At 51.5% G+C, this 22,735-nt stretch overlaps 1 protein-coding gene across 1 annotated transcript in view; it reads right to left on the bottom strand.

The window, feature by feature from the left end:
* Positions 1–1,867, bottom strand: part of LOC141164343 (low-density lipoprotein receptor-related protein 6-like) — a 28,297-nt gene extending 26,430 nt beyond the window's left edge. The window contains exon 1 of the mRNA XM_073649480.1: positions 1,488–1,867. Coding sequence (XP_073505581.1) covers positions 1,488–1,542 — 55 coding nt within the window. The 5' untranslated portion in view covers positions 1,543–1,867. The remainder of the gene's footprint in view (positions 1–1,487) is intronic.
* Positions 1,868–22,735: the final 20,868 nt, after the last annotated feature.

Here is a 22,735-nt window from a genome sequence, read left to right as displayed (position 1 = left end):
CCCAGTCTCTCTTGGTCCCTGCACTCTCTCCCCCTCCCCCCAGTCTCTCTTGGTCCCTGCACTCTCTCCCTCTCCAGTCCTTCCCAGTTATATTTCTCCCCTCGTTATACGCACTCTCCTCCCAATTATTCCAGGTTCTCCCGGTCCCCCACTCTCCCACCCACCCTTCTCGGGTTTCAGACTATCCCTTTCGTTCTCCCGGTCCTCAGCCCCTCCAGTCTCTCCCCCTCCCCCGGTCTCTCTTGGGCCCGCACCCACCCTGGTTTACCCACTGTCCCTACACTGTCTCCCTGCCCCCCCCCCCCCGGTTGTGTTATGGTCCCCACATCCGACCCCAGTTCTTCCCGCTTACATCCCTCTTTCCCCTGGTTAATCTTGGGTTCTGCAGTCTCTCTTGGTCCCGCACTCTCCCCCAGTTCCCCTCGTCGGCCTCTCTCCTCCAGTAAGCCCCCCCCCATCTCTCTCTACCGGTTCCCCCCCCCCAGCCTTTCCCTCTCGGTCTCTCTCTGGTTCTCCCCAGCCTCTCTCCCGTTTCCCCGCACTCACCCCTCACCAGGCAGCAGACCAGCAGGCTCCTCAGCAAGGCGCCCATATCGCTGGGTGTCCGCTACACATCGCGCTCACCGCCCGGTTCTCTGCCCAGTCCCCCCCCCCTTTCCCCGGTTTCCCACCCCCCTGGCCTCCTCCCCAGCCTCTCTCCCCAGTTCCCTCCCGGTTCCCCCCTCGGCCTCTACCTCTCCAGTCTCTCTCCCGGTTCCCTACCCCCCTTGCCTCTCTCTCCCCGGTTCCCCTCAGCTTCCTCCCCGGCCTCTCTCCCGGTTTCCCACACCACTGGCCTCTCTCTCTCCCCCGGTTTCCCACCCCCTTGCCTCTCTCTCCCCGGTTCCCCTCAGCTTCCTTCCCGGCCTCTCTCCCGGTTTCCCACACCACTGGCCTCTCTCTCTCCCCCGGTTTCCCACCCCCCTTGCCTCTCTCTCCGGTTCCCCTCAGCTTCCTTCCCGGCCTCTCTCCCGGTTTCCCACACCACTGGCCTCTCTCTCCCCGGTTCCCCCCTCGGTCTCTCTCCCGGTTTCCCACCCCCCTTGCCTCTCTCTCCCCGGTTCCCCCCTCGGTCTCTCCCCCGGTTTCCCACCCCCCTTGCCTCTCTCTCCCCGGTTCCCCCTCGGTCTCTCCCCCGGTTTCCCACCCCCCTTGCCTCTCTCTCCCCGGTTCCCCCTCGGTCTCTCCCCCGGTTTCCCACCCCCCTTGCCTCTCTCTCCCCGGTTCCCCTCGGTTTCCTCCCCAGCCTCTCTCCCGGTTTCCCCCTCGCCTCTCTCTCCTCGGTTCCCTCCCTAGCCTCTCTTCCTAGTTCCCTCCCGGTTTCCCCCTCGGTCTCTCCCGGTTTCCCACACCACTGGCCTCTCTCTCCCCGGTTCCCTCCCCCAGCCTCTCCCCCGGTTTCCCTACCGGTTCACCCCTCGGTCTCTCCCCCGGTTCCCCGCACTCACCCCTCAGCAGGCAGCTCAGGCTGCAGACCAGCAGGCTCCTCAGCACGGCGCCCATGTCTCTGTGTGTCCGCTGCACATCGCGCTCACCGCCCGGTTCTCTCCCCGCGGCCTCGTCCCCGCTCCGGACCCTCCATGCTGCGTGTGAAGCCGCCGCGGACTCTTTTCCTCTTCTGCTCCGACGGCGGATTAATTCCTTCCCCAGTAACCAAGACCCTCCCTGCTGTGCCAGAGGAATCCCGTCCTGACTGCCGCGGATCTGCCCGGTGCTCGAAGCTTTGTATCCTGTATCCGGCGCTTTCCGGTCAGCTGCGCGCACAGGAGAAGAGGGCGCGGAATTCCGCAGGGACTACTTCCTCTCCTCCCTCCCCCTCCTCTGCGGCCGGAACTACATTCCCGGGGCCTCCTGTCCTCAGTGCGGAGACCGCGGGCCGCAGAGACTAGAGAGGGGCGGCGGGGGGACAACGGAGAGGAGGAAGAGGAGGAGGAGGGGGGGACAACGGAGAGGAGGAGGAAGAGGAGGAGGGGGGGACAACGGAGAGGAGGGAGAGGAGGAGGAGGGGGGGACAACGGAGAGGAGGAGGAGGGGGGACAACGGAGAGGAGGGAGAGGAGGAGGAGGGGGGACAACGGAGAGGAGGAGGAGGAGGGGGGGACAACGGAGAGGAGGAGGAGGAGGGGGGACAACGGAGAGGGAGAGGAGGAGGGGGGGGGACAACGGAGAGGAGGAGGAGGAGGAGGGGGGGACAACGGAGAGGAAGAGGAGGAGGGGGGACAACGGAGAGGAGGGGGGACAACGGAGAGGAGGAGGAAGAGGAGGAGGAGGAGGGGGGACAACGGAGAGGAGGAGGGGGGGACAACGGAGAGGAAGAGGAAGAGGGGGGACAACGGAGAGGAGGAGGAGGAGGGGGGACAACGGAGAGGAGGAGAGGAGGAGGAGGGGGGACAACGGAGAGGAGGAGGGAGGGGGGACAACGGAGAGGAGGGAGAGGAGGAGGAGGGGGGACAACGGAGAGGAGGAGGAGGAGGGGGGGACAACGGAGAGGAGGAGGAAGAGGAGGAGGAGGGGGGACAACGGAGAGGGAGAGGAGGAGGGGGGGGACAACGGAGAGGAGGAGGAGGAGGAGGGGGGGACAACGGAGAGGAAGAGGAGGAGGGGGGACAACGGAGAGGAGGGGGGACAACGGAGAGGAGGAGGAAGAGGAGGAGGAGGAGGGGGGACAACGGAGAGGAGGAGGGGGGGACAACGGAGAGGAAGAGGAAGAGGGGGACAACGGAGAGGAGGAGGAGGAGGGGGACAACGGAGAGAGAGGGGGGACAACGGAGGAGAGAGAGGGGGCAACGGAGGGGAGAGGGGGGAGTGATGGAGGCGAGAGAGAGGGGGAAGGGGGCGCAGAGGAGAGAGAGAGGGGGGGACAACGGAGGAGAGAGAGAGGGGGGACAACGGAGGAGAGGGGGGGGCGGGGAAAGGGGGCGCGGCGGGGGGATGACAGAGGAGAGGGGACGGAGGAGAGAGGGGGGGCGGGGGGGATGACAGAGAAGGGGGGGCGGAGGGGGGAAGACAGAGGAGAGGAGGGGGGGGATGACAGAGAGGGGACGGAGGAGAGAGGGGGGGCAGAGGGGGGATGGCAGAGGAGAGGGGACGGAGGAGAGAGGGGGATGACAGAGGAGGGGGGGCGGAGGGGGGAAGACAGAGGAGAGGAGGGGTGGAAAGGGGGGGTGGAGGGGGATGACAGAGGGGACGGAGGAGAGAGGGGGGGCGGAGGGGGGATGACAGAGGAGAGGGGACGGAGGGAGAGGGGGGGCGGAGGGAGGGGGGAGAGGGGATGACAGAGGAGGGAGGGTGGATGACAGAGGAGAGGAGGGGGGTGGAGGGTGGATGACAGAGGAGAGGAGGGGGGTGGAGGGTGGATGACAGAGGAGAGGAGGGGGGTGGAGGGTGGATGACAGAGGAGGGGGGTGGAGGGTGGATGACAGAGGAGAGGAGGGGGGAAAGGGGGGCGGAGGGTGGATGACAGAGGAGAGAAGGGGGGCGGAGGGGGGATGACAGGAGAGGAGGGAGGGACGGGGAAAGGGGGGCGGGGGGGATGAGAGGAGGGGGGCGGAGGAGAGAGAGGGGGAAAGGGGAGGCGGAGGGGAATGACAGAGGAGAGAAGGCGCGATGGAGGAGAGGGGGGGCGGAGGAGAGAGGAGGCGGGGACGGAGGAAAGGGGGGGACAGAGGAGGGGGGACGGAGGAAAGGGGCGGAGGAGAGAGGAAGGGGGACGACGGAGGAAAGGGAGAGGGACGACGGAGGAAAGGGAGGGGGACAACGGAGGAAGGGGGCGGAGGAGAGAGGAAGGGGGATGGCGGAGGAGGGGGGACGACGGAGGAAGGGGGCGGAGGAGGGGGGACGACGGAGGAAGGGGGCGAAGGAGAGAGGAAGGGGGATGACGGAGGAAAGAGGGGCGGAGGAGAGAGGAGGGGGGACGACGGAGGAAAGGGGGGGGTGGAGGAGAGAGGGGGGGCGACGGAGGAGAGAGAGAGAGGGGGGCGACGGAGGAGAGAGAGAGGGGGGCGACGGAGGAGAGAGAGAGGGGGACGACAGGAGAGTGAGGGGGATGGAGGAAAGGGGACGACGGAGAGAGAGGGGGAACAACGGAGGAGAGAGGGGGACAATGGAGGAGAGAGGGGGACAACGGAGGGAGAGAGATGGGTGACAACGGAGGAGAGAGGGGGGACAACGGAGGAGAGAGATGGGTGACAACGGAGGAGAGAGGGGGGACAACGGAGGAGAGAGGGGGAGACAACGGAGGAGAGGGGGACAACGGAGGAGAGAGAGGGGGGACGAGAGAGAGGGACAACGGAAGAGAGGAGGGGCAACAGGAGAGAGAGGGGGGATGGAGGAGAGAGAAGGGGGGACAGGAGAGAGGGGGGGACGGAGGAGAGAGGGGGAGCAGAGGAGGGGGGCGACAGAGGAGAGAGAGAGGGGGCGACGGAGGAGGGGGCGACGGAGGAGAGAGGGGGAGGAGGGGGGAGCAGAGGAGGGGGGCGACAGAGGAGAGAGAGAGGGGCGACGGAGGAGAGAGGAGGGGGGCGACGGAGGAGAGAGAGAGGGGCAACGGAGGAGAGCGGAGGGGGGGCGACGGAGGAGAGAGGAGGGGGGCGACGGAGGAGAGAAGAGGGGGGGCGACGGAGGAGAGAGGAGGGGGGCGATGGAGGAGAGAAGAGGGGGGGCGATGGAGGAGAGAGAAAGAGGGGGACAACGGAGGTGAGAGAGAGGGGGGATAACGGAGGAGAGAAAGGGGAGGTGGGAGCACAACTGAGGAAAGGGGTGGTGGGAGACAATGGAGAAAAGGGGGATGATAATGGAGGAGAGAGAGGGGACAACCGAGGAGAGAAAAAGGGGGGGGACAATGGAGGAGAGAGAAAGGGGGGGACAACGGAGGAGAGAGAGAGGGGGGGACAACGGAGGAGAGAGAGGGGGGATAACGGAGGAGAGAAAGGGGTGGTGGGAGACAATGGAGAAAAGGGGGATGACAATGGAGGCGAGAGAGGGGTGACCTGGGGAACAATGAAGAAGAGATAGGAGCCGCAGGGGGAAAGCGAGAGAGGCGGCGAGGAAACAAAGGTGCAGCAGGAGAGAGGTGGGGCATGGGGATGGAGGAGAGAGAGAGGTGGGGCATGGTGATGGAGGAGAGAGAGGCGGTGGGGGTGACAACGGAGAAGAGAGGTGGGTACAATGGAAGAGAGGGGTGACCAGGGGGAAACAAGTGGATGGAAAAGAGAGAGGTGGAGGGGGTTACAACGGAGGAGGGGAAAAAAAAAGGAAGGTGGGGACCGAGGAGAGGGGCGGCATGGGGGAAAGAGAGGGGCAGCTGGGAACAATGGGAGAGAGGGGGGTGGTGGGAAAACAACAAAGGAAGTAGGGGGTGGTGGGACAATTGAGGAATGAGGGTTGGCTGGGGGTAACAGAAGAGAGAGAGTAGTAACATGGAGGAGAGGGGCAACATGAGGAACAGCGGAGAAGCGAGAGTGGTGGCGGGAGAGAACAGATGGGAGAGGGGCGGCGGGGTGATAATGCATTAGAGAGGGGCAGCAGGGGGGGATAAAGGAGGAGAGGGGTGTTGAGGGGACAATTTAGGAGAGGGGTGGTGGGATGGATAACGGAGAAGTGGGGCGGCCGGTGGACAACGAAGGAGAGGGCGGATTGGGGGACAGCAAAGGAGAGTGGGGCAGCGGGGGGATAACAGGAGAGAAGGGCAGCGGGGGAACAATGGAGGAGAGAGGAGCGACGGATAATGGAGGAAAGATTGGGGCAACGGTGAAGAAAGGGGCAACGAGGGATAACAGAGTAGAGAGGGTTGGCGGGTGGAAAACTGAAGGGACTTAGAAAAAGGGTCTCCGGGGGAATGATGGAGGGGACAGAGGAGAAAGATGGGCGGTGGAGGACAACAGAGGGGGAGGGGGGATAATGGAGGAGAGAGAGGTGGCAGTGGGACACGAGTGGAGGGAGTATTATTTCCTAGTGTCCTCCAATTGTATTATTTGTCTCCTCCCTCTTGCATTATTTATTTGTCTCCTCCCTCTTGTATTATTTCTTTGTCTACTCCCTCTTGTATTATTTCTGTCTCCTCCCTCTTGTATTATTTGTCTCCTCCCTCTTGTATTTTGTCTCCTCCCTCTTGTATTATTTCTTTGTCTCCTCCCACTTGTATTATTAGTCTCCATCCCCTCTTGTATTATTTCTTTGTCTCCTCCCTCTTGTATTATTTCATTGTCTCCTCCCTCTTGTATTCTGTCTCCTCCCTCTTGTATTATTCCCTCGCCTCCTCCCACTTGTATTATTTCCTCGCCTCCTCCCTCTTGTATTATTTCCTCGCCTCCTCCCTCTTGTATTATTTCCTCGTCTCCTCCCTCTTGTATTATTTCTGTCTCCTCCCTCTTGTATTATTTCCTCGTCTCCTCCCTCTTGTATTATTTCTTTGTCTCCTCACTCTTGTATTATTTCTTTGTCTCCTCCCTCTTGTATTCTGTCTCCTCCCTCTTGTATTATTTCCTCGCCTCCTCCCTCTTTATTATTATTATTATTATTTATTATTATAGCGCCATTTATTCCATGGCGCTTTACATGTGAAAAAGGGGGTATAATTGTATTATTTCCTCGTCTCCTCCCTCTTGTATTATTTCCTCGTCTCCTCCCTCTTGTATTATTTCTGTCTCCTCCCTCTTGTATTATTTCCTCGTCTCCTGCCTCTTGTATTATTTCCTCGTCTCCTCCCTCTTGTATTATTTCTGTCTCCTCCCTCTTGTATTATTTCTGTCTCCTCCCTCTTGTATTATTTCCTCGTCTCCTCCCTCTTGTATTATTTCTGTCTCCTTCCTCTTGTATTATTTCCTCGTCTCCTCCCTCTTGTATTATTTCTGTCTCCCCCCTCTTGTATTATTTCCTCGTCTCCTCCCTCTTGTATTATTTCCTCGTCTCCTCCCTCTTGTATTATTTCCTCGTCTCCTCCCTCTTGTATTATTTCCTCGTCTCCTCCCTCTTGTATTATTTCCTCGTCTCCTCCCTATTGTATTATTTCTGTCTCCCCCCTCTTGTATTATTTCCTCGTCTCCTCCCTCTTGTATTATTTCCTCGTCTCCTCCCTCTTGTATTATTTCCTCGTCTCCTCCCTCTTGTATTATTTCCTCGTCTCCTCCCTATTGTATTATTTCCTCGTCTCCTTCCTCTTGTATTATTTCCTCGTCTCCTCCCTCTTGTATTATTTCCTCGTCTCCTCCCTCTTGTATTATTTCCTCGTCTCCTCCCTCTTGTATTATTTCCTCGTCTCCTCCCTCTTGTATTATTTCCTCGTCTCCTCCCTCTTGTATTATTTCCTCGTCTCCTCCCTCTTGTATTATTTCCTCGTCTCCTCCCTCTTGTATTATTTCCTCGTCTCCTCCCTCTTGTATTATTTCCTCGTCTCCTTCCTCTTGTATTATTTCCTCGTCTCCTCCCTCTTGTATTATTTCTGTCTCCTCCCTCTTGTATTATTTCCTCGTCTCCTTCCTCTTGTATTATTTCTGTCTCCTCCCTCTTGTATTATTTCCTTGTCTCCTCCCTCTTGTATTATTTCTGTCTCCTCCCTCTTGTATTATTTCTGTCTCCTCCCTCTTGTATTATTTCTGTCTCCTCCCTCTTGTATTATTTCTGTCTCCTCCCTCTTGTATTATTTCCTCGTCTCCTCCCTCTTGTATTATTTCCTCGTCTCCTCCCTCTTGTATTATTTCCTTGTCTCCTCCCTCTTGTATTATTTCCTTGTCTCCTCCCTCTTGTATTATTTCCTCGTCTCCTCCCTCTTGTATTATTTCCTCGTCTCCTCCCTCTTGTATTATTTCCTCGTCTCCTCCCTCTTGTATTATTTCTTTGTCTCCTCCCTCTTGTATTATTTCCTTGTCTCCTCCCTCTTGTATTATTTCCTCGTCTCCTTCCTCTTGTATTATTTCCTCGTCTCCTCCCTCTTGTATTATTTCCTCGTCTCCTCCCTCTTGTATTATTTCCTCGTCTCCTCCCTCTTGTATTATTTCCTCGTCTCCTCCCTCTTGTATTATTTCCTCGTCTCCTCCCTCTTGTATTATTTCCTCGTCTCCTCCCTCTTGTATTATTTCCTCGTCTCCTTCCTCTTGTATTATTTCCTCGTCTCCTCCCTCTTGTATTATTTCTGTCTCCTCCCTCTTGTATTATTTCCTCGTCTCCTTCCTCTTGTATTATTTCTGTCTCCTCCCTCTTGTATTATTTCCTTGTCTCCTCCCTCTTGTATTATTTCTGTCTCCTCCCTCTTGTATTATTTCTGTCTCCTCCCTCTTGTATTATTTGTCTCCTCCCTCTTGTATTATTTCTGTCTCCTCCCTCTTGTATTATTTCCTCGTCTCCTCCCTCTTGTATTATTTCCTCGTCTCCTCCCTCTTGTATTATTTCCTTGTCTCCTCCCTCTTGTATTATTTCCTTGTCTCCTCCCTCTTGTATTATTTCCTCGTCTCCTCCCTCTTGTATTATTTCCTCGTCTCCTCCCTCTTGTATTATTTCCTCGTCTCCTCCCTCTTGTATTATTTCCTCGCCTCCTCCCTCTTGTATTATTTCCTCGTCTCCTCCCTCTTGTATTATTTCCTCGTCTCCTCCCTCTTGTATTATTTCCTCGTCTCCTCCCTCTTGTATTATTTCTGTCTCCTCCCTCTTGTATTATTTCTGTCTCCTCCCTCTTGTATTATTTCTGTCTCCTCCCTCTTGTATTATTTCCTCGTCTCCTCCCTCTTGTATTATTTCTGTCTCCTCCCTCTTGTATTATTTCCTCGTCTCCTCCCTCTTGTATTATTTCTGTCTCCTCCCTCTTGTATTATTTCTGTCTCCTCCCTCTTGTATTATTTCTTTGTCTCCTCCCTCTTGTATTATTTCTGTCTCCTCCCTCTTGTATTATTTCTTTGTCTCCTCCCTCTTGTATTATTTCCTCGTCTCCTCCCTATTGTATTATTTCTGTCTCCCCCCTCTTGTATTATTTCCTCGTCTCCTCCCTCTTGTATTATTTCCTCGTCTCCTCCCTCTTGTATTATTTCCTCGTCTCCTCCCTCTTGTATTATTTCCTCGTCTCCTCCCTATTGTATTATTTCCTCGTCTCCTTCCTCTTGTATTATTTCCTCGTCTCCTCCCTCTTGTATTATTTCCTCGTCTCTCTCTTATATTATTTCTTTGTCTCCTCCCTCTTGTATTATTTCCTTGTCTCCTCCCTCTTGTATTATTTCCTCGTCTCCTTCCTCTTGTATTATTTCCTCGTCTCCTCCCTCTTGTATTATTTCCTCGTCTCCTCCCTCTTGTATTATTTCCTCGTCTCCTCCCTCTTGTATTATTTCCTCGTCTCCTCCCTCTTGTATTATTTCCTCGTCTCCTCCCTCTTGTATTATTTCCTCGTCTCCTCCCTCTTGTATTATTTCCTCGTCTCCTTCCTCTTGTATTATTTCCTCGTCTCCTCCCTCTTGTATTATTTCCTCGTCTCCTCCCTCTTGTATTATTTCTGTCTCCTCCCTCTTGTATTATTTCCTCGTCTCCTTCCTCTTGTATTATTTCTGTCTCCTCCCTCTTGTATTATTTCCTTGTCTCCTCCCTCTTGTATTATTTCTGTCTCCTCCCTCTTGTATTATTTCTGTCTCCTCCCTCTTGTATTATTTCTGTCTCCTCCCTCTTGTATTATTTCTGTCTCCTCCCTCTTGTATTATTTCCTCGTCTCCTCCCTCTTGTATTATTTCCTCGTCTCCTCCCTCTTGTATTATTTCCTCGTCTCCTCCCTCTTGTATTATTTCCTCGTCTCCTCCCTCTTGTATTATTTCCTCGTCTCCTCCCTCTTGTATTATTTCCTCGTCTCCTCCCTCTTGTATTATTTCCTCGTCTCCTCCCTCTTGTACTATTTCCTCGTCTCCTCCCTCTTGTATTATTTCTGTCTCCTCCCTCTTGTATTATTTCCTTGTCTCCTCCCTCTTGTATTATTTCTGTCTCCTCCCTCTTGTATTATTTCTTTGTCTCCTCCCTCTTGTATTATTTCTTTGTCTCCTTGAACACAAGAACAGTTTCCACATTCTGACAATTCTGAGTTTCATGGAACATTTTATCCCATAACATAACAGCGAGGTTATAATATAACTCACCACCAAAGCTTCAAGGTTACTCAAATTAGTTGATGCAAAAATGAGTACACCCTCATCAATCACTCCTCCATGTGTGTGACCTCCATGATGTGTAAGGACGGCACCAAGTCTTCTAGTAATGGAAGGAACAAGTCAGCGTCTTATTACAGCGTCCATCTTTCTCCATTCTTCAGAACGAGCTCTAGAGCCTGGATGTCGGAGGGCAAGTGGTGACCACTTGCTTCCAGAACTCCCTATGGGTGTCTGGTTGTCAGGAGACACTTGGCCACTGAGTCACCGTCACTTGTCCTCCATACAGTGAGTACGGAAAGTATTCAGACCCCTTTACATTTTTCACTCTCTGTTTCATTGCAGCCATTTGGTAAATTCTAAAAAGTTCATTTTTTTCCTCATTAAAGTCCACTCTGCACCCCATCTTAACTGAAAAAAACAGAAATGTAGAAATTTTTGCAAATTTATTAAAAAAGAAAAACTGAAATATCACATGGTCATAAGTATTCAGACCCTTTGCTCAGACACTCATATTTAAGTCACATGCTGTCCATTTCCTTGTGCTCCTCCTTGAGATGGTTCTACTCCTTCATTGGAGTCCAACTGTGTTTAATTAAACTGATAGGACTTGATTTGGAAAGGCGCACACCTGTCTATATAAGACCTCACAGCTCACAGTGCATGTCAGACCAAATGAGAATCATGAGCTCAAAGGACCTGCCCAAGGAGCTCAGAGACAGAATTGTGGCAAGGCACAGATCTGGCCAAGGTTACAAAAGAATTTCTGCATTACTCAAGGTTCCTAAGAGCAATACTTTCCGTACCCACTGTAAATGCAGCAGATGTGAGTTTTGTATCATTAATAAGTAGAAGTGCTGTCCACCGAAAGACGGCATGATGGCGGGATCACCACCATGTTTCACTGTAGGCGTCACTAAACCGCCCCCACCATGCTTCACAGTAGGCATCACTAAGCCCTCACCATGCATCACCGTAGGCAACACTAAGCCCCTTCATGCTTCACAGTAGGCATCACAAAGCCGCTCCATGCTTCACTGTGGGCATCACTAAGCCCCCACCATGCTTCACTGTGGGCATCACTAAGCTCCCACCATGCTTCACTGTAGGCATCACTAAGCCCCTCCATGCTTCACTGTAGACATCACTAAGCCCCTCCATGCCCCACTGTAGGCCTCACTAAGCCCCTCCATGCTTCACCGTAGGCATCCCTAAGCCCCTCCATGCTTCACTGTAGGCATCACTAAGCCCCTCTATACTTCAGTGTAGGCATCACTAAGCCCCTCCATGCTTCACCGTAACCTCCATGCTTCACCGTAGGCATCACTAAGCCCCTCCATGCTTCACCTTAGGCATCATTAAACCCCTACATGCTTCACTGTATTCATCACTAAGCCCCTCCATGCTTTACTGTAGGCATCACTAAGCCCCCCCATGCTTTACTGAGGGCATCACTAAGCCCCTCCATGCTTCACCTTAGGCATCACTAAACCCCTACATGCTTCACTGTATTCATCACTAAGCCCCTCCATGCTTTACTGTAGGCATCACTAAGCCCCCCCATGCTTCACTGTAGGCATCACTAAGCCCCTCCATGCTTCACTGTAGGCATCACTAAGCCCCTCCATGCTTCTCAGTAGGCATCACTAAGCCCCTCCTTGCTTCACTGTAGGCATCACATAGCCCCTCCATGCTTCACTGTAGGTATCCCTAAGCCCATCCATGCTTCACTGTGGGCATGACTAAGCCCCCACCATGCTTCACAGTAGGCATCACTAAGCCCCTCCATGTTTCAAAGTAGGCATCACTAAGCCCCTCCATGCTTCACTGTAGGCATCACTAAGCCCCTCCATGCCCCACTGTAGGCCTCACTAAGCCCCTCCATGCTTAACTATAGGCATCCCTAAGCCCCTCCATGCTTCATTGTAGGCATCACTAAGCCCCTCTATACTTCAGTGTAGGCATCACTAAGCCCCTACATGCTTTACTGTAGGTATCACTAAGCTCCTCTATGCTTCACTGTAGGCATCCCTAAGCCCCTACATGCTTCACTGTAGGCATCCCTAAGCCCATCCATGCTTCACTGTAGGCATCACTAAGCCCCTCTATGCTTTACTGTAGGCATCACTAAGCCCCTCCATGCTTCACTGTAGGCATCCCTAAGCCCATCCATGCTTCACTGTAGGCATCACTAAGCCCCTCTATGCTTTACTGTAGGCATCACTAAGCCCCTCCATGCTTCACTGTAGGTATCACTAAACCCCTCCATTCTTCACTGTAGGCGTCAATAAGCCCCCACCATGCTTCACTGTAGGCATCACTAAGCCCCTTCATGCTTCACAGTAGGCATCACTAAGCCGCTCCATGCTTCACTGTGGGCATCACTAAGCCTCCACCATGCTTCACTGTGGGCATCACTAAGCCTCCACCATGCTTCACTGTGGGCATCACTAAGCCTCCACCATGCTTCACTGTGGGCATCACTAAGCCCCCACCATGCTTTACTGTAGGCATCACTAAGCCCCTCCATGCTTCACAGTAGGCATCACTAAGCCCCTCCATGCTCCACTGTAGGCATTACTAAGCCCCTCCATGCTCCACTGTAGGCCTCACTAAGCCCCTCCATGCTTCACCGTAGGCATCACTAAGCCCCTCAATGCTTCAACTTAGGCATCACTAAGCCCCTACATGCTTCACTGTAGGTATCACTAAGTCCCTCCATGCTTCATCTTAGGCATCACTAAGCCTCTACATGCTTCACTGTAGGCATCCCTAAGCCCATCCATGCTTCACTGTAGGCATCACTAAGCCCCTCCATGCTTTACTGTAGGCATCACTAAGCCCCTCCATGCTTCATTGTAGGTATCACTAAGCCCCCACCATGCTTCACTGTAGGCATCCCTAAGCCCATCCATGCTTCACTGTAGGCATCACTAAGCCCCTCTATGCTTTACTGTAGGCATCACTAAGCCCCTCCATGCTTCACTGTAGGTATCACTAAGCCCCTCCATTCTTCACTGTAGGCGTCAATAAGCCCCCACCATGCTTCACTGTAGGCATCACTAAGCCCCTTCATGCTTCATAGTAGGCATCACTAAGCCGCTCCATGCTTCACTGTGGGCATCATTAAGCCTCCACCATGCTTCACTGTGGGCATCACTAAGCCTCTACCATGCTTCACTGTGGGCATCACTAAGCCCCCACCATGCTTTAGTGTAGGCATCACTAAGCCCCTCCATGCTTCACAGTAGGCATCACTAAGCCCCCACTATGCTTCACTGTAGGCATCACTAAGCCCCCACTATGCTTCACTGTAGGCATCACTAAGCCCCCACTATGCTTCACTGTAGGCATCACTAAGCCCCCACCATGCTTCACTGTAGGCATCACTAAGCCCCCACCATGCTTGGCGGTAACTTGGTCATGACCAATTATCAGAAGATCATAGGAGAAGACGTCTCGCCTTCTTATGCTTCATTGCACCTTCCAACCAGACAATGCTCCCAGCTCCTCACCATCCTGGATGACCGTCGGCCTCACTGACCTGAAGTCCATAAAAAGTCTTTTGTGGGATGTGAAGATGGTGGGTGAATGATGCCGATGTGCAGGATTCGGAGCAGCCTTCTGTTACTTGTGATCAGATAGTTAAAATTGTTTGTTTCATTGATTTATTGCAAACAGCAGAAAGTTTCTTCATTGTGACTGTACACTGGGCCTGCACTGTATATGAGGGGAAGGTTCTGGTTGTGCCTCCCCCTGACCGGGCCCCGCCATAGTGAGCTGAGAAAATATACCCCCAAAAATCTCCTCCGCACTCAGATCACGTGGGAAAAAAGGAATTCAGCGAAAAAACAGAGAAACGGGACAAACTCTCCCATCCGTCCTGTAACCCTAGAAGCTGCGCCAGGAGCAGACCCTCATCATTGCCAGAAATCCCCCCAGAGGGGTCAGCCGGACCGCCCCAGACTGCTGCACGCATGTATCTCAGCCTGTCCAGTGTGATACTGAGCTGAGCCGTGTATCTAAGCATGTGTGAAACTATCTGCTGAGCCGTGTATCTAATCCTCTCCTGTGTGATACTGTCTGCTGAGCTGTGTATCTAATCCTCTCCTGTGTGATACTGCCTGCTGAGCCGTGTATCTAATCCTCTCCTGTGTGATACTGTCTGCTGAGCCGTGTATCTAATCCTCTCCTGTGTGATACTGTCTGCTGAGCCGTGTATCTAAACCTGTCCTGTGTGATACTGTCTGCTGAGCCGTGTATCTAATCCTATCCTGTGTGATACTGTCTGCTGAGCCGTGTATCTAATCCTATCCTGTGTGATACTGTCTGCTGAGCCGTGTATCTAATCCTATCCTGTATGATACTGTCTGCTGAGCCGTGTATCTAATCCTATCCTGTGTGATACTGTCTGCTGAGCTGTGTATCTAATCCTCTCCTGTGTGATACTGTCTGCTGAGCCGTGTATCTAATCCTATCCTGTGTGATACTGTCTGCTGAGCCGTGTATCTAATCCTCTCCTGTGTGATACTATCTGCTGAGCCGTGTATCTAATCCTATCCTGTGTGATACTGTCTGCTGAGCCGTGTATCTAATCCTCTCCTGTGTGATACTGTCTGCTCAGCCGTGTATCTAATCCTATCCTGTGTGATACTGTCTGCTGAGCCGTGTATCTAATCCTCTCCTGTGTGATACTATCTGCTGAGCCGTGTATCTAATCCTCTCCTGTGTGATACTGCCTGCTGAGCCGTGTATCTAATCCTCTCCTGTGTGATACTGTCTGCTGAGCCGTGTATCTAATCCTATCCTGTGTGATACTGTCTGCTGAGCCGTGTATCTAATCCTATCCTGTGTGATAGTGTCTGCTGAGCCGTGTATCTAATCCTCTCCTGTGTGATACTATCTGCTGAGCCGTGTATCTAATCCTATCCTGTGTGATACTGTCTGCTGAGCCGTGTATCTAATCCTCTCCTGTGTGATACTGCCTGCTGAGCCGTGTATCTAATCCTATCCTGTGTGATACTGTCTGCTGAGCCGTGTATCTAATCCTATCCTGTGTGATAGTGTCTGCTGAGCCGTGTATCTAATCCTCTCCTGTGTGATACTATCTGCTGAGCCGTGTATCTAATCCTCTCCTGTGTGATACTGTCTGCTGAGTTGTGTATCTAATCCTCTCCTGTGTGATACTGTCTGCTGAGCCGTGTGTCTAATCCTCTCCTGTGTGATACTGTCTGCTGAGCCGTGTATCTAATCCTCTCCTGTGTGATACTGTCTGCTGAGCCGTGTATCTAATCCTCTCCTGTGTGATACTGCCTGCTGAGCCGTGTATCTAATCCTCTCCTGTGTGATACTGTCTGCTGAGCCGTGTATCTAATCCTCTCCTGTGTGATACTGTCTGCTGAGCCGTGTATCTAATCCTATCCTGTGTGATACTGTCTGCTGAGCCGTGTATCTAATCCTCTCCTGTGTGATACTGTCTGCTGAGCCGTGTATCTAATCCTCTCCTGTGTGATACTGTCTGCTGAGCCGTGTATCTAATCCTCTCCTGTGTGATACTGAATGCTGAGCCGTGTATCTAATCCTGTCCTGTGTGATACTGTCTGCTGAGCCGTGTATCTAATCCTATCCTGTGTGATACTGTCTGCTGAGCCGTGTATCTAATCCTAACCTGTGTGATGCTGTCTGCTGAGCCGTGTATCTAATACTCTCCTGTGTGATACTGTCTGCTGAGCCGTGTATCTAATCCTATCCTGTGTGATACTGTCTGCTGAGCCGTGTATCTAATCCTAACCTGTGTGATGCTGTCTGCTGAGCCGTGTATCTAATACTCTCCTGTGTGATACTGTCTGCTGAGCCGTGTATCTAATCCTGTCCTGTGTGATACTGTCTGCTGAGCCGTGTATCTAATCCTATCCTGTGGGATACTGTCTGCTGAGCCGTGTATCTAATCCTCTCCTGTGTGATACTGTCTGCTGAGCCGTGTATCTAATCCCCTCCTGTGTGATACTGTCTGCTGAGCCGTGTATCTAATCCTCTCCTGTGTGATACTGTCTGCTGAGCCGTGTATCTAATCCTCTCCTGTGTGATACTGAATGCTGAGCCGTGTATCTAATCCTGTCCTGTGTGATACTGTCTGCTGAGCCGTGTATCTAATCCTATCCTGTGTGATACTGTCTGCTGAGCCGTGTATCTAATCCTAACCTGTGTGATGCTGTCTGCTGAGCCGTGTATCTAATACTCTCCTGTGTGATACTGTCTGCTGAGCCGTGTATCTAATCCTATCCTGTGTGATACTGTCTGCTGAGCCGTGTATCTAATCCTAACCTGTGTGATGCTGTCTGCTGAGCCGTGTATCTAATACTCTCCTGTGTGATACTGTCTGCTGAGCCGTGTATCTAATCCTGTCCTGTGTGATACTGTCTGCTGAGCCGTGTATCTAATCCTATCCTGTGGGATACTGTCTGCTGAGCCGTGTATCTAATCCTCTCCTGAGTGATACTGTCTGCTGAGCCGTGTATCTAATCCTCTCCTGTGTGATACTGTCTGCTGAGCCGTGTATCTAATCCTCTCCTGTGTGATATTGTCTGCTGAGCCGTGTATCTAATCCTCTCCTGTGGGATACTGTCTGCTGAGCCGTGTATCTAATCCCCTCCTGTGTGATACTGACTGCTGAGCCGTGTATCTAATCCTGTCCTGTGTGATACTATCTGCTGTGCAGTGTATCTAATCCTCTCCTGTGTGATACTGTCTGCTGAGCCGTGTATCTAATCCTCTCCTATGTGATACTGTCTGCTGAGCCGTGTATCTAATCCTCTCCTATGTGATACTGTCTGCTGAGCCGTGTATCTAATCCTCTCCTGTGTGATACTGTCTGCTGAGCCGTGTATCTAATCCTCTCCTGTGTGATACTGTCTGCTGAGCCGTGTATCTAATCCTCTCCTGTGTGATACTGTCTGCTGAGCCGTGTATCTAATCCTCTCCTGTGTGATACTGTCTGCTGAGTTGTGCATCTAATCCTCTCCTGTGTGATACTGTCTGCTGAGCCGTGTATCTAATCCTATCCTGTGTGATACTGTCTGCTGAGCCGTGTATCTAATCCTCTCCTGTGTGATACTGTCTGCTGAGCCGTGTATCTAATCCTATCCTGTGTGATACTGTCTGCTGAGCCGTGTATCTAATCCTCTCCTGTGTGATACTGTCTGCTGAGCCGTGTATCTAATCCTCTCCTGTGTGATACTGTCTGCTGAGCCGTGTATCTAATCCTATCCTGTGTGATACTGTCTGCTGCGCCGTGTATCTAATCCTCTCCTGTGTGATACTGTCTGCTGTGCCGTGTATCTAATCCTCTCCTGTGTGTTACTGTCTGCTGAGCCGTGTATCTAATCCTCTCCTGTGGGATACTGTCTGCTGAGCCGTGTATCTAATCCTCTCCTGTGTGATACTGTCTGCTGAGCCGTGTATCTAATCCTCTCCTGTGTGATACTGTCTGCTGATCCGTGTATCTAATCCTCTCCTGTGTGATACTGTCTGCTGAGCCGTGTATCTAATCCTATCCTGTGTGATACTGTCTGCTGAGCCGTGTATCTAATCCTCTCCTGTGTGATACTGTCTGCTGAGCCGTGTATCTAATCCTCTCCTGTGTGATACTGTCTGCTGAGCCGTGTATCTAATCCTCTCCTGTGTGATACTGAATGCTGAGCCGTGTATCTAATCCTCTCCTGTGTGATACTGTCTGCTGAGCCGTGTATCTAATCCTCTCCTGTGTGATACTGTCTGCTGAGCCGTGTATCTAATCCTCTCCTGTGTGATAATGTCTGCTGAGCCGTGTATCTAATCCCCTCCTGTGTGATACTGTCTGCTGAGCCGTGTATCTAATCCTCTCCTGTGTGATACTGAATGCTGAGCCGTGTATCTAATCCTCTCCTGTGTGATACTGTCTGCTGAGCCGTGTATCTAATCCTCTCCTGTGTGATACTGTCTGCTGAGCCGTGTATCTAATTTTAACCTGTGTGATACTGTCTGCTGAGCCGTGTATCTAATCCCCTCCTGTGTGATACTGACTGCTGAGCCGTGTATCTAATCCTGTCCTGTGTGATACTATCTGCTGTGCAGTGTATCTAATCCTCTCCTGTGTGATACCGTCTGCTGAGCCGCGTGTCTAATTCTCTCCTATGTGATACTGTCTGCTGAGCCGTGTATCTAATCCTCTCCTGTGTGATACTGTCTGCTGAGCCGTGTATCTAATCCTCTCCTGTGTGATACTGTCTGCTGAGCCGTGTATCTAATCCTCTCCTGTGTGATACTGTCTGCTGAGCTGTGTATCTAATCCTCTCCTGTGTGATACTGTCTGCTGAGCCGTGTATCTAATCCTCTCCTGTGTGATACAGTCTGCTGAACCGTGTATCTAATCCTCTCCTGTGTGATACTGTCTGCTGAGCCGTGTATCTAATCCTCTCCTGTGTGATACAGTCTGCTGAACCGTGTATCTAATCCTCTCCTGTGTGATACTGTCTGCTGAGCCGTGTATCTAATCCTATCCTGTGTGATACTGTCTGCTGAGCCGTGTATCTAATCCTATCCTGTGTGATACTGTCTGCTGAGCCGTGTATCTAATCCTATCCTGTGTGATACTGTCTGCTGAGCCGTGTATCTAATCCTATCCTGTGTGATACTGTCTGCTGAGCCGTGTATCTAATCCTCTCCTGTGTGATACTGTCTGCTGAGCCGTGTATCTAATCCTCTCCTGTGTGATACTGTCTGCTGAGCCGTGTATCTAATCCTATCCTGTGTGATACTGTCTGCTGAGCCGTGTATCTAATCCTCTCCTGTGTGATACTGTCTGCTGAGCCGTGTATCTAATCCTCTCCTGTGTGATACTGTCTGCTGAGCCGTGTATCTAATCCTATCCTGTGTGATACCGTCTGCTGAGCCATGTATCTAATCCTCTCCTGTGTGATACTGTCTGCTGAACCGTGTATCTAATTCTATCCTGTGTGATACTGTCTGCTGAGCCGTGTATCTAATCCTATCCTGTGTGATACTGTCTGCTGAGCCGTGTATCTAATCCTCTCCTGTGTGATACTGTCTGCTGAGCCGTGTATCTAATCCTCTCCTGTGTGATACTGTCTGCTGAGCTGGGTATCTAATCCTATCCTGTGTGATACTGTCTGCTGAGCCGTGTATCTAATCCTCTCCTGTGTGATACTGTCTGCTGAGCTGGGTATCTAATCCTATCCTGTGTGATACTGTCTGCTGAGCCGTGTATCTAATCCTATCCTGTGTGATACTGTCTGCTGAGCTGTGTATCTAATCCTCTCCTGTGTGATACTGACTGCTGAGCCGTGTATCTAATCCTCTCCTGTGTGATACTGTCTGCTGAGCCGTGTATCTAATCCTATCCTGTGTGATACTGTCTGCTGAGCCGTGTATCTAATCCTCTCCTGTGTGATACTGACTGCTGAGCCGTGTATCTAATCATCTCCTGTGTGATACTGTCTGCTGAGCCGTGTATCTAATCCTCTCCTGTGTGATACTGTCTGCTGAGCCGTGTATCTAATCCTCTCCTCTGTGATACTGTTTGCTGAGATGTGTATCTAATCCTCTCCTGTGTGATACTGTCTGCTGAGCCGTGTATCTAATCATCTCTTGTGTGAATACTGTCTGCTGAGCCGTGTATCTAATCCTCTCCTGTGTGATACTGTTTGCTGAGATGTGTATCTAATCCTCTCCTGTGTGATACTGTCTGCTGAGCCGTGTATCTAATCCTCTCCTGTGTGAGTGTTTGCTGAGATATGTATCTAATCCCATCCTGTGTGATACTGTCTGCTGAGCCGTGTATCTAATCCTCTCCTGTGTGATACTGTTTGCTGAGATGTGTATCTAATCCTATCCTGTGTGATACTGTCTGCTGAGCCGTGTATCTAATCCTATCCTGTGTGATACTGTCTGCTGAGCTGTGTATCTAATCCTATCCTGTGTGATACTGTCTGCTGAGCCGTGTATCTAATCCTCTCCTGTGTGATACCGTCTGCTGAGCCGTGTATCTAATCCTCTCCTGTGTGATACCGTCTGCTGAGCCGTGTATCTAATCCTCTCCTGTGTGATACTGTCTGCTGAGCCGTGTATGTAATCCTCTCCTGTGTGATACTGTCTGCTGAGCCGTGTATCTAATCCTATCCTGTGTGATACTGTCTGCTGAGCCGTGTATTTAATCCCATCCTGTGTGATACTGTCTGCTGAGTTGTGTATCTAATCCTCTCCTGTGTGATACTGTTTGCTGAGATGTGTATCTAATCCTCTCCTGTGTGATACTGTCTGCTGAACCATGTATCTAATCCTCTCCTGTGTGATACTGTCTTCTGAGCCGTGTATCTAATCCTCTCCTGTGTGATACTGACTGCTGAGTCGTGTATCTAATCCTCTCCTGTGTGATACTGACTGCTGAGCCGTGTATCTAATCCTCTCCTGTATGATACTGTCTGCTGAGCCGTGTATCTAATCCTCTCCTGTGTGATACTGTTTGCTGAGATGTGTATCTAATCCTCTCCTGTGTGATACTGTCTGCTGAACCATGTATCTAATCCTCTCCTGTGTGATACTGTCTTCTGAGCCGTGTATCTAATCCTCTCCTGTGTGATACTGACTGCTGAGTCGTGTATCTAATCCTCTCCTGTGTGATACTGACTGCTGAGCCGTGTATCTAATCCTCTCCTGTATGATACTGTCTGCTGAGCCGTGTATCTAATCCTCTCCTGTGTGATACTGTCTGCTGAGCCGTGTATCTAATCCTCTCCTGTGTGATACTGTCTGCTGAGCCGTGTATCTAATCCTCTCCTGTGTGATACTGTCTGCTGAGCCGTGTATCTAATCCTCTCCTGTGTGATACTGTCTACTGAGCCGTGTATCTAATCCTCTCCTGTGTGATACTGACTGCTGAGCCGTGTATCTAATCCTATCCTGTGTGATACTGTCTGCTGAGCCGTGTATCTAATCCTATCCTGAGTGATACTGTCTGCTGAGCCGTGTATCTAATCCTCTCCTGTGTGATACTGTCTGCTGAGCCGTGTATCTAATCCTATCATGTGTGATACTGTCTGCTGAGCCGTGTATCTAATCCTCTCCTGTGTGATACTGTCTGCTGAGCCGCGTATCTAATCCTCTCCTGTGTGATACTGTCTGTTGAGCCGTGTATCTAATCCTCTCCTGTGTGATACTGTCTGCTGAGCCGTGTATCTAATCCTATCCTGTGTGATACTGTCTGCTGAGCCGTGTATCTAATCCTCTCCTGTGTGATATTGTCTGCTGAGCCGTGTATCTAATCCTATCCTGTGTGATGCTGTCTGCTGAGCCGTGTATCTAATACTCTCCTGTGTGATACTGTCTGCTGAGCCGTGTATCTAATCCTCTCCTGTGTGATACTGTCTGCTGAGCCGTGTATCTAATCCCATCCTGTGTGATACTGTCTGCTGAGCCGTGTATCTAATCCTCTCCTGTGTGATACTGTCTGCTGAGCCGTGTATCTAATCCTCTCCTGTGTGATACTGTTTGCTGAGATGTGTATCTAATCCTCTCCTGTGTGATACTGTCTGCTGAGCCGTGTATCTAATCCTATCCTGTGTGATGCTGTCTGCTGAGCCGTGTATCTAATCCTCTCCTGTGTGATACTGTCTGCTGAGCCTTGTATCTAATCCTCTCCTGTGTGATACTGTCTGCTGAGCCGTGTATCTAATCCTCTCTTGTGTGAATACTGTCTGCTGAGCCGTGTATCTAATCCTCTCCTGTGTGATACTGTCTGCTGAGCCGTGTATCTAATCCCATCCTGTGTGATACTGTCTGCTGAGCCGTGTATCTAATCCTCTCCTGTGTGATACTGTCTGCTGAGCCGTGTATCTAATCCTCTCTTGTGTGAATACTGTCTGCTGAGCCGTGTATCTAACCCTCTCCTGTGTGATACTGTCTGCTGAGCCGTGTATCTAATCCTATCCTGTGTGATGCTGTCTGCTGAGCCGTGTATCTAATCCTCTCCTGTGTGATATTGTCTGCTGAGCCGTGTATCTAATCCTATCCTGTGTGATGCTGTCTGCTGAGCCGTGTATCTAATCCTCTCCTGTGTGATGCTGTCTGCTGAGCCGTGTATCTAATCCTCTCCTGTGTGATACTGTCTGCTGAGCCGTGTATCTAATCCTCTCCTGTGTGATACTGTCTGCTGAGCCGTGTATCTAATCCTCTCCTGTGTGATACTGTCTGCTGAGCAGTGTATCTAATCCTATCCTGTGTGATACTGTCTGCTGAGCCGTGTATCTAATACTCTCCTGTGTGATACTGTCTGCTGAGCCGTGTATCTAATCCTATCCTGTGTGATGCTGTCTGCTGAGCCGTGTATCTAATCCTCTCCTGTGTGATACTGTCTGCTGAGCCGTGTATCTAATCCTCTCCTGTGTGATACTGTTTGCTGAGATGTGTATCTAATCCTCTCCTGTGTGATACTGTCTGCTGAGCCGTGTATCTAATCCTCTCCAGTGTGATACTGTCTGCTGAGCCGTGTATCTAATCCTATCCTGTGTGATACTGTCTGCTGAGCCGTGTATC

Source organism: Phyllobates terribilis, unplaced genomic scaffold (assembly GCF_046119375.1).
Source record: "Phyllobates terribilis strain yellow unplaced genomic scaffold, ASM4611937v1 Scaffold_10__3_contigs__length_209671492, whole genome shotgun sequence".
NCBI lineage: Eukaryota > Metazoa > Chordata > Amphibia > Anura > Dendrobatidae > Phyllobates > Phyllobates terribilis.
This window is presented reverse-complemented; position numbering and strand designations above follow the sequence as displayed.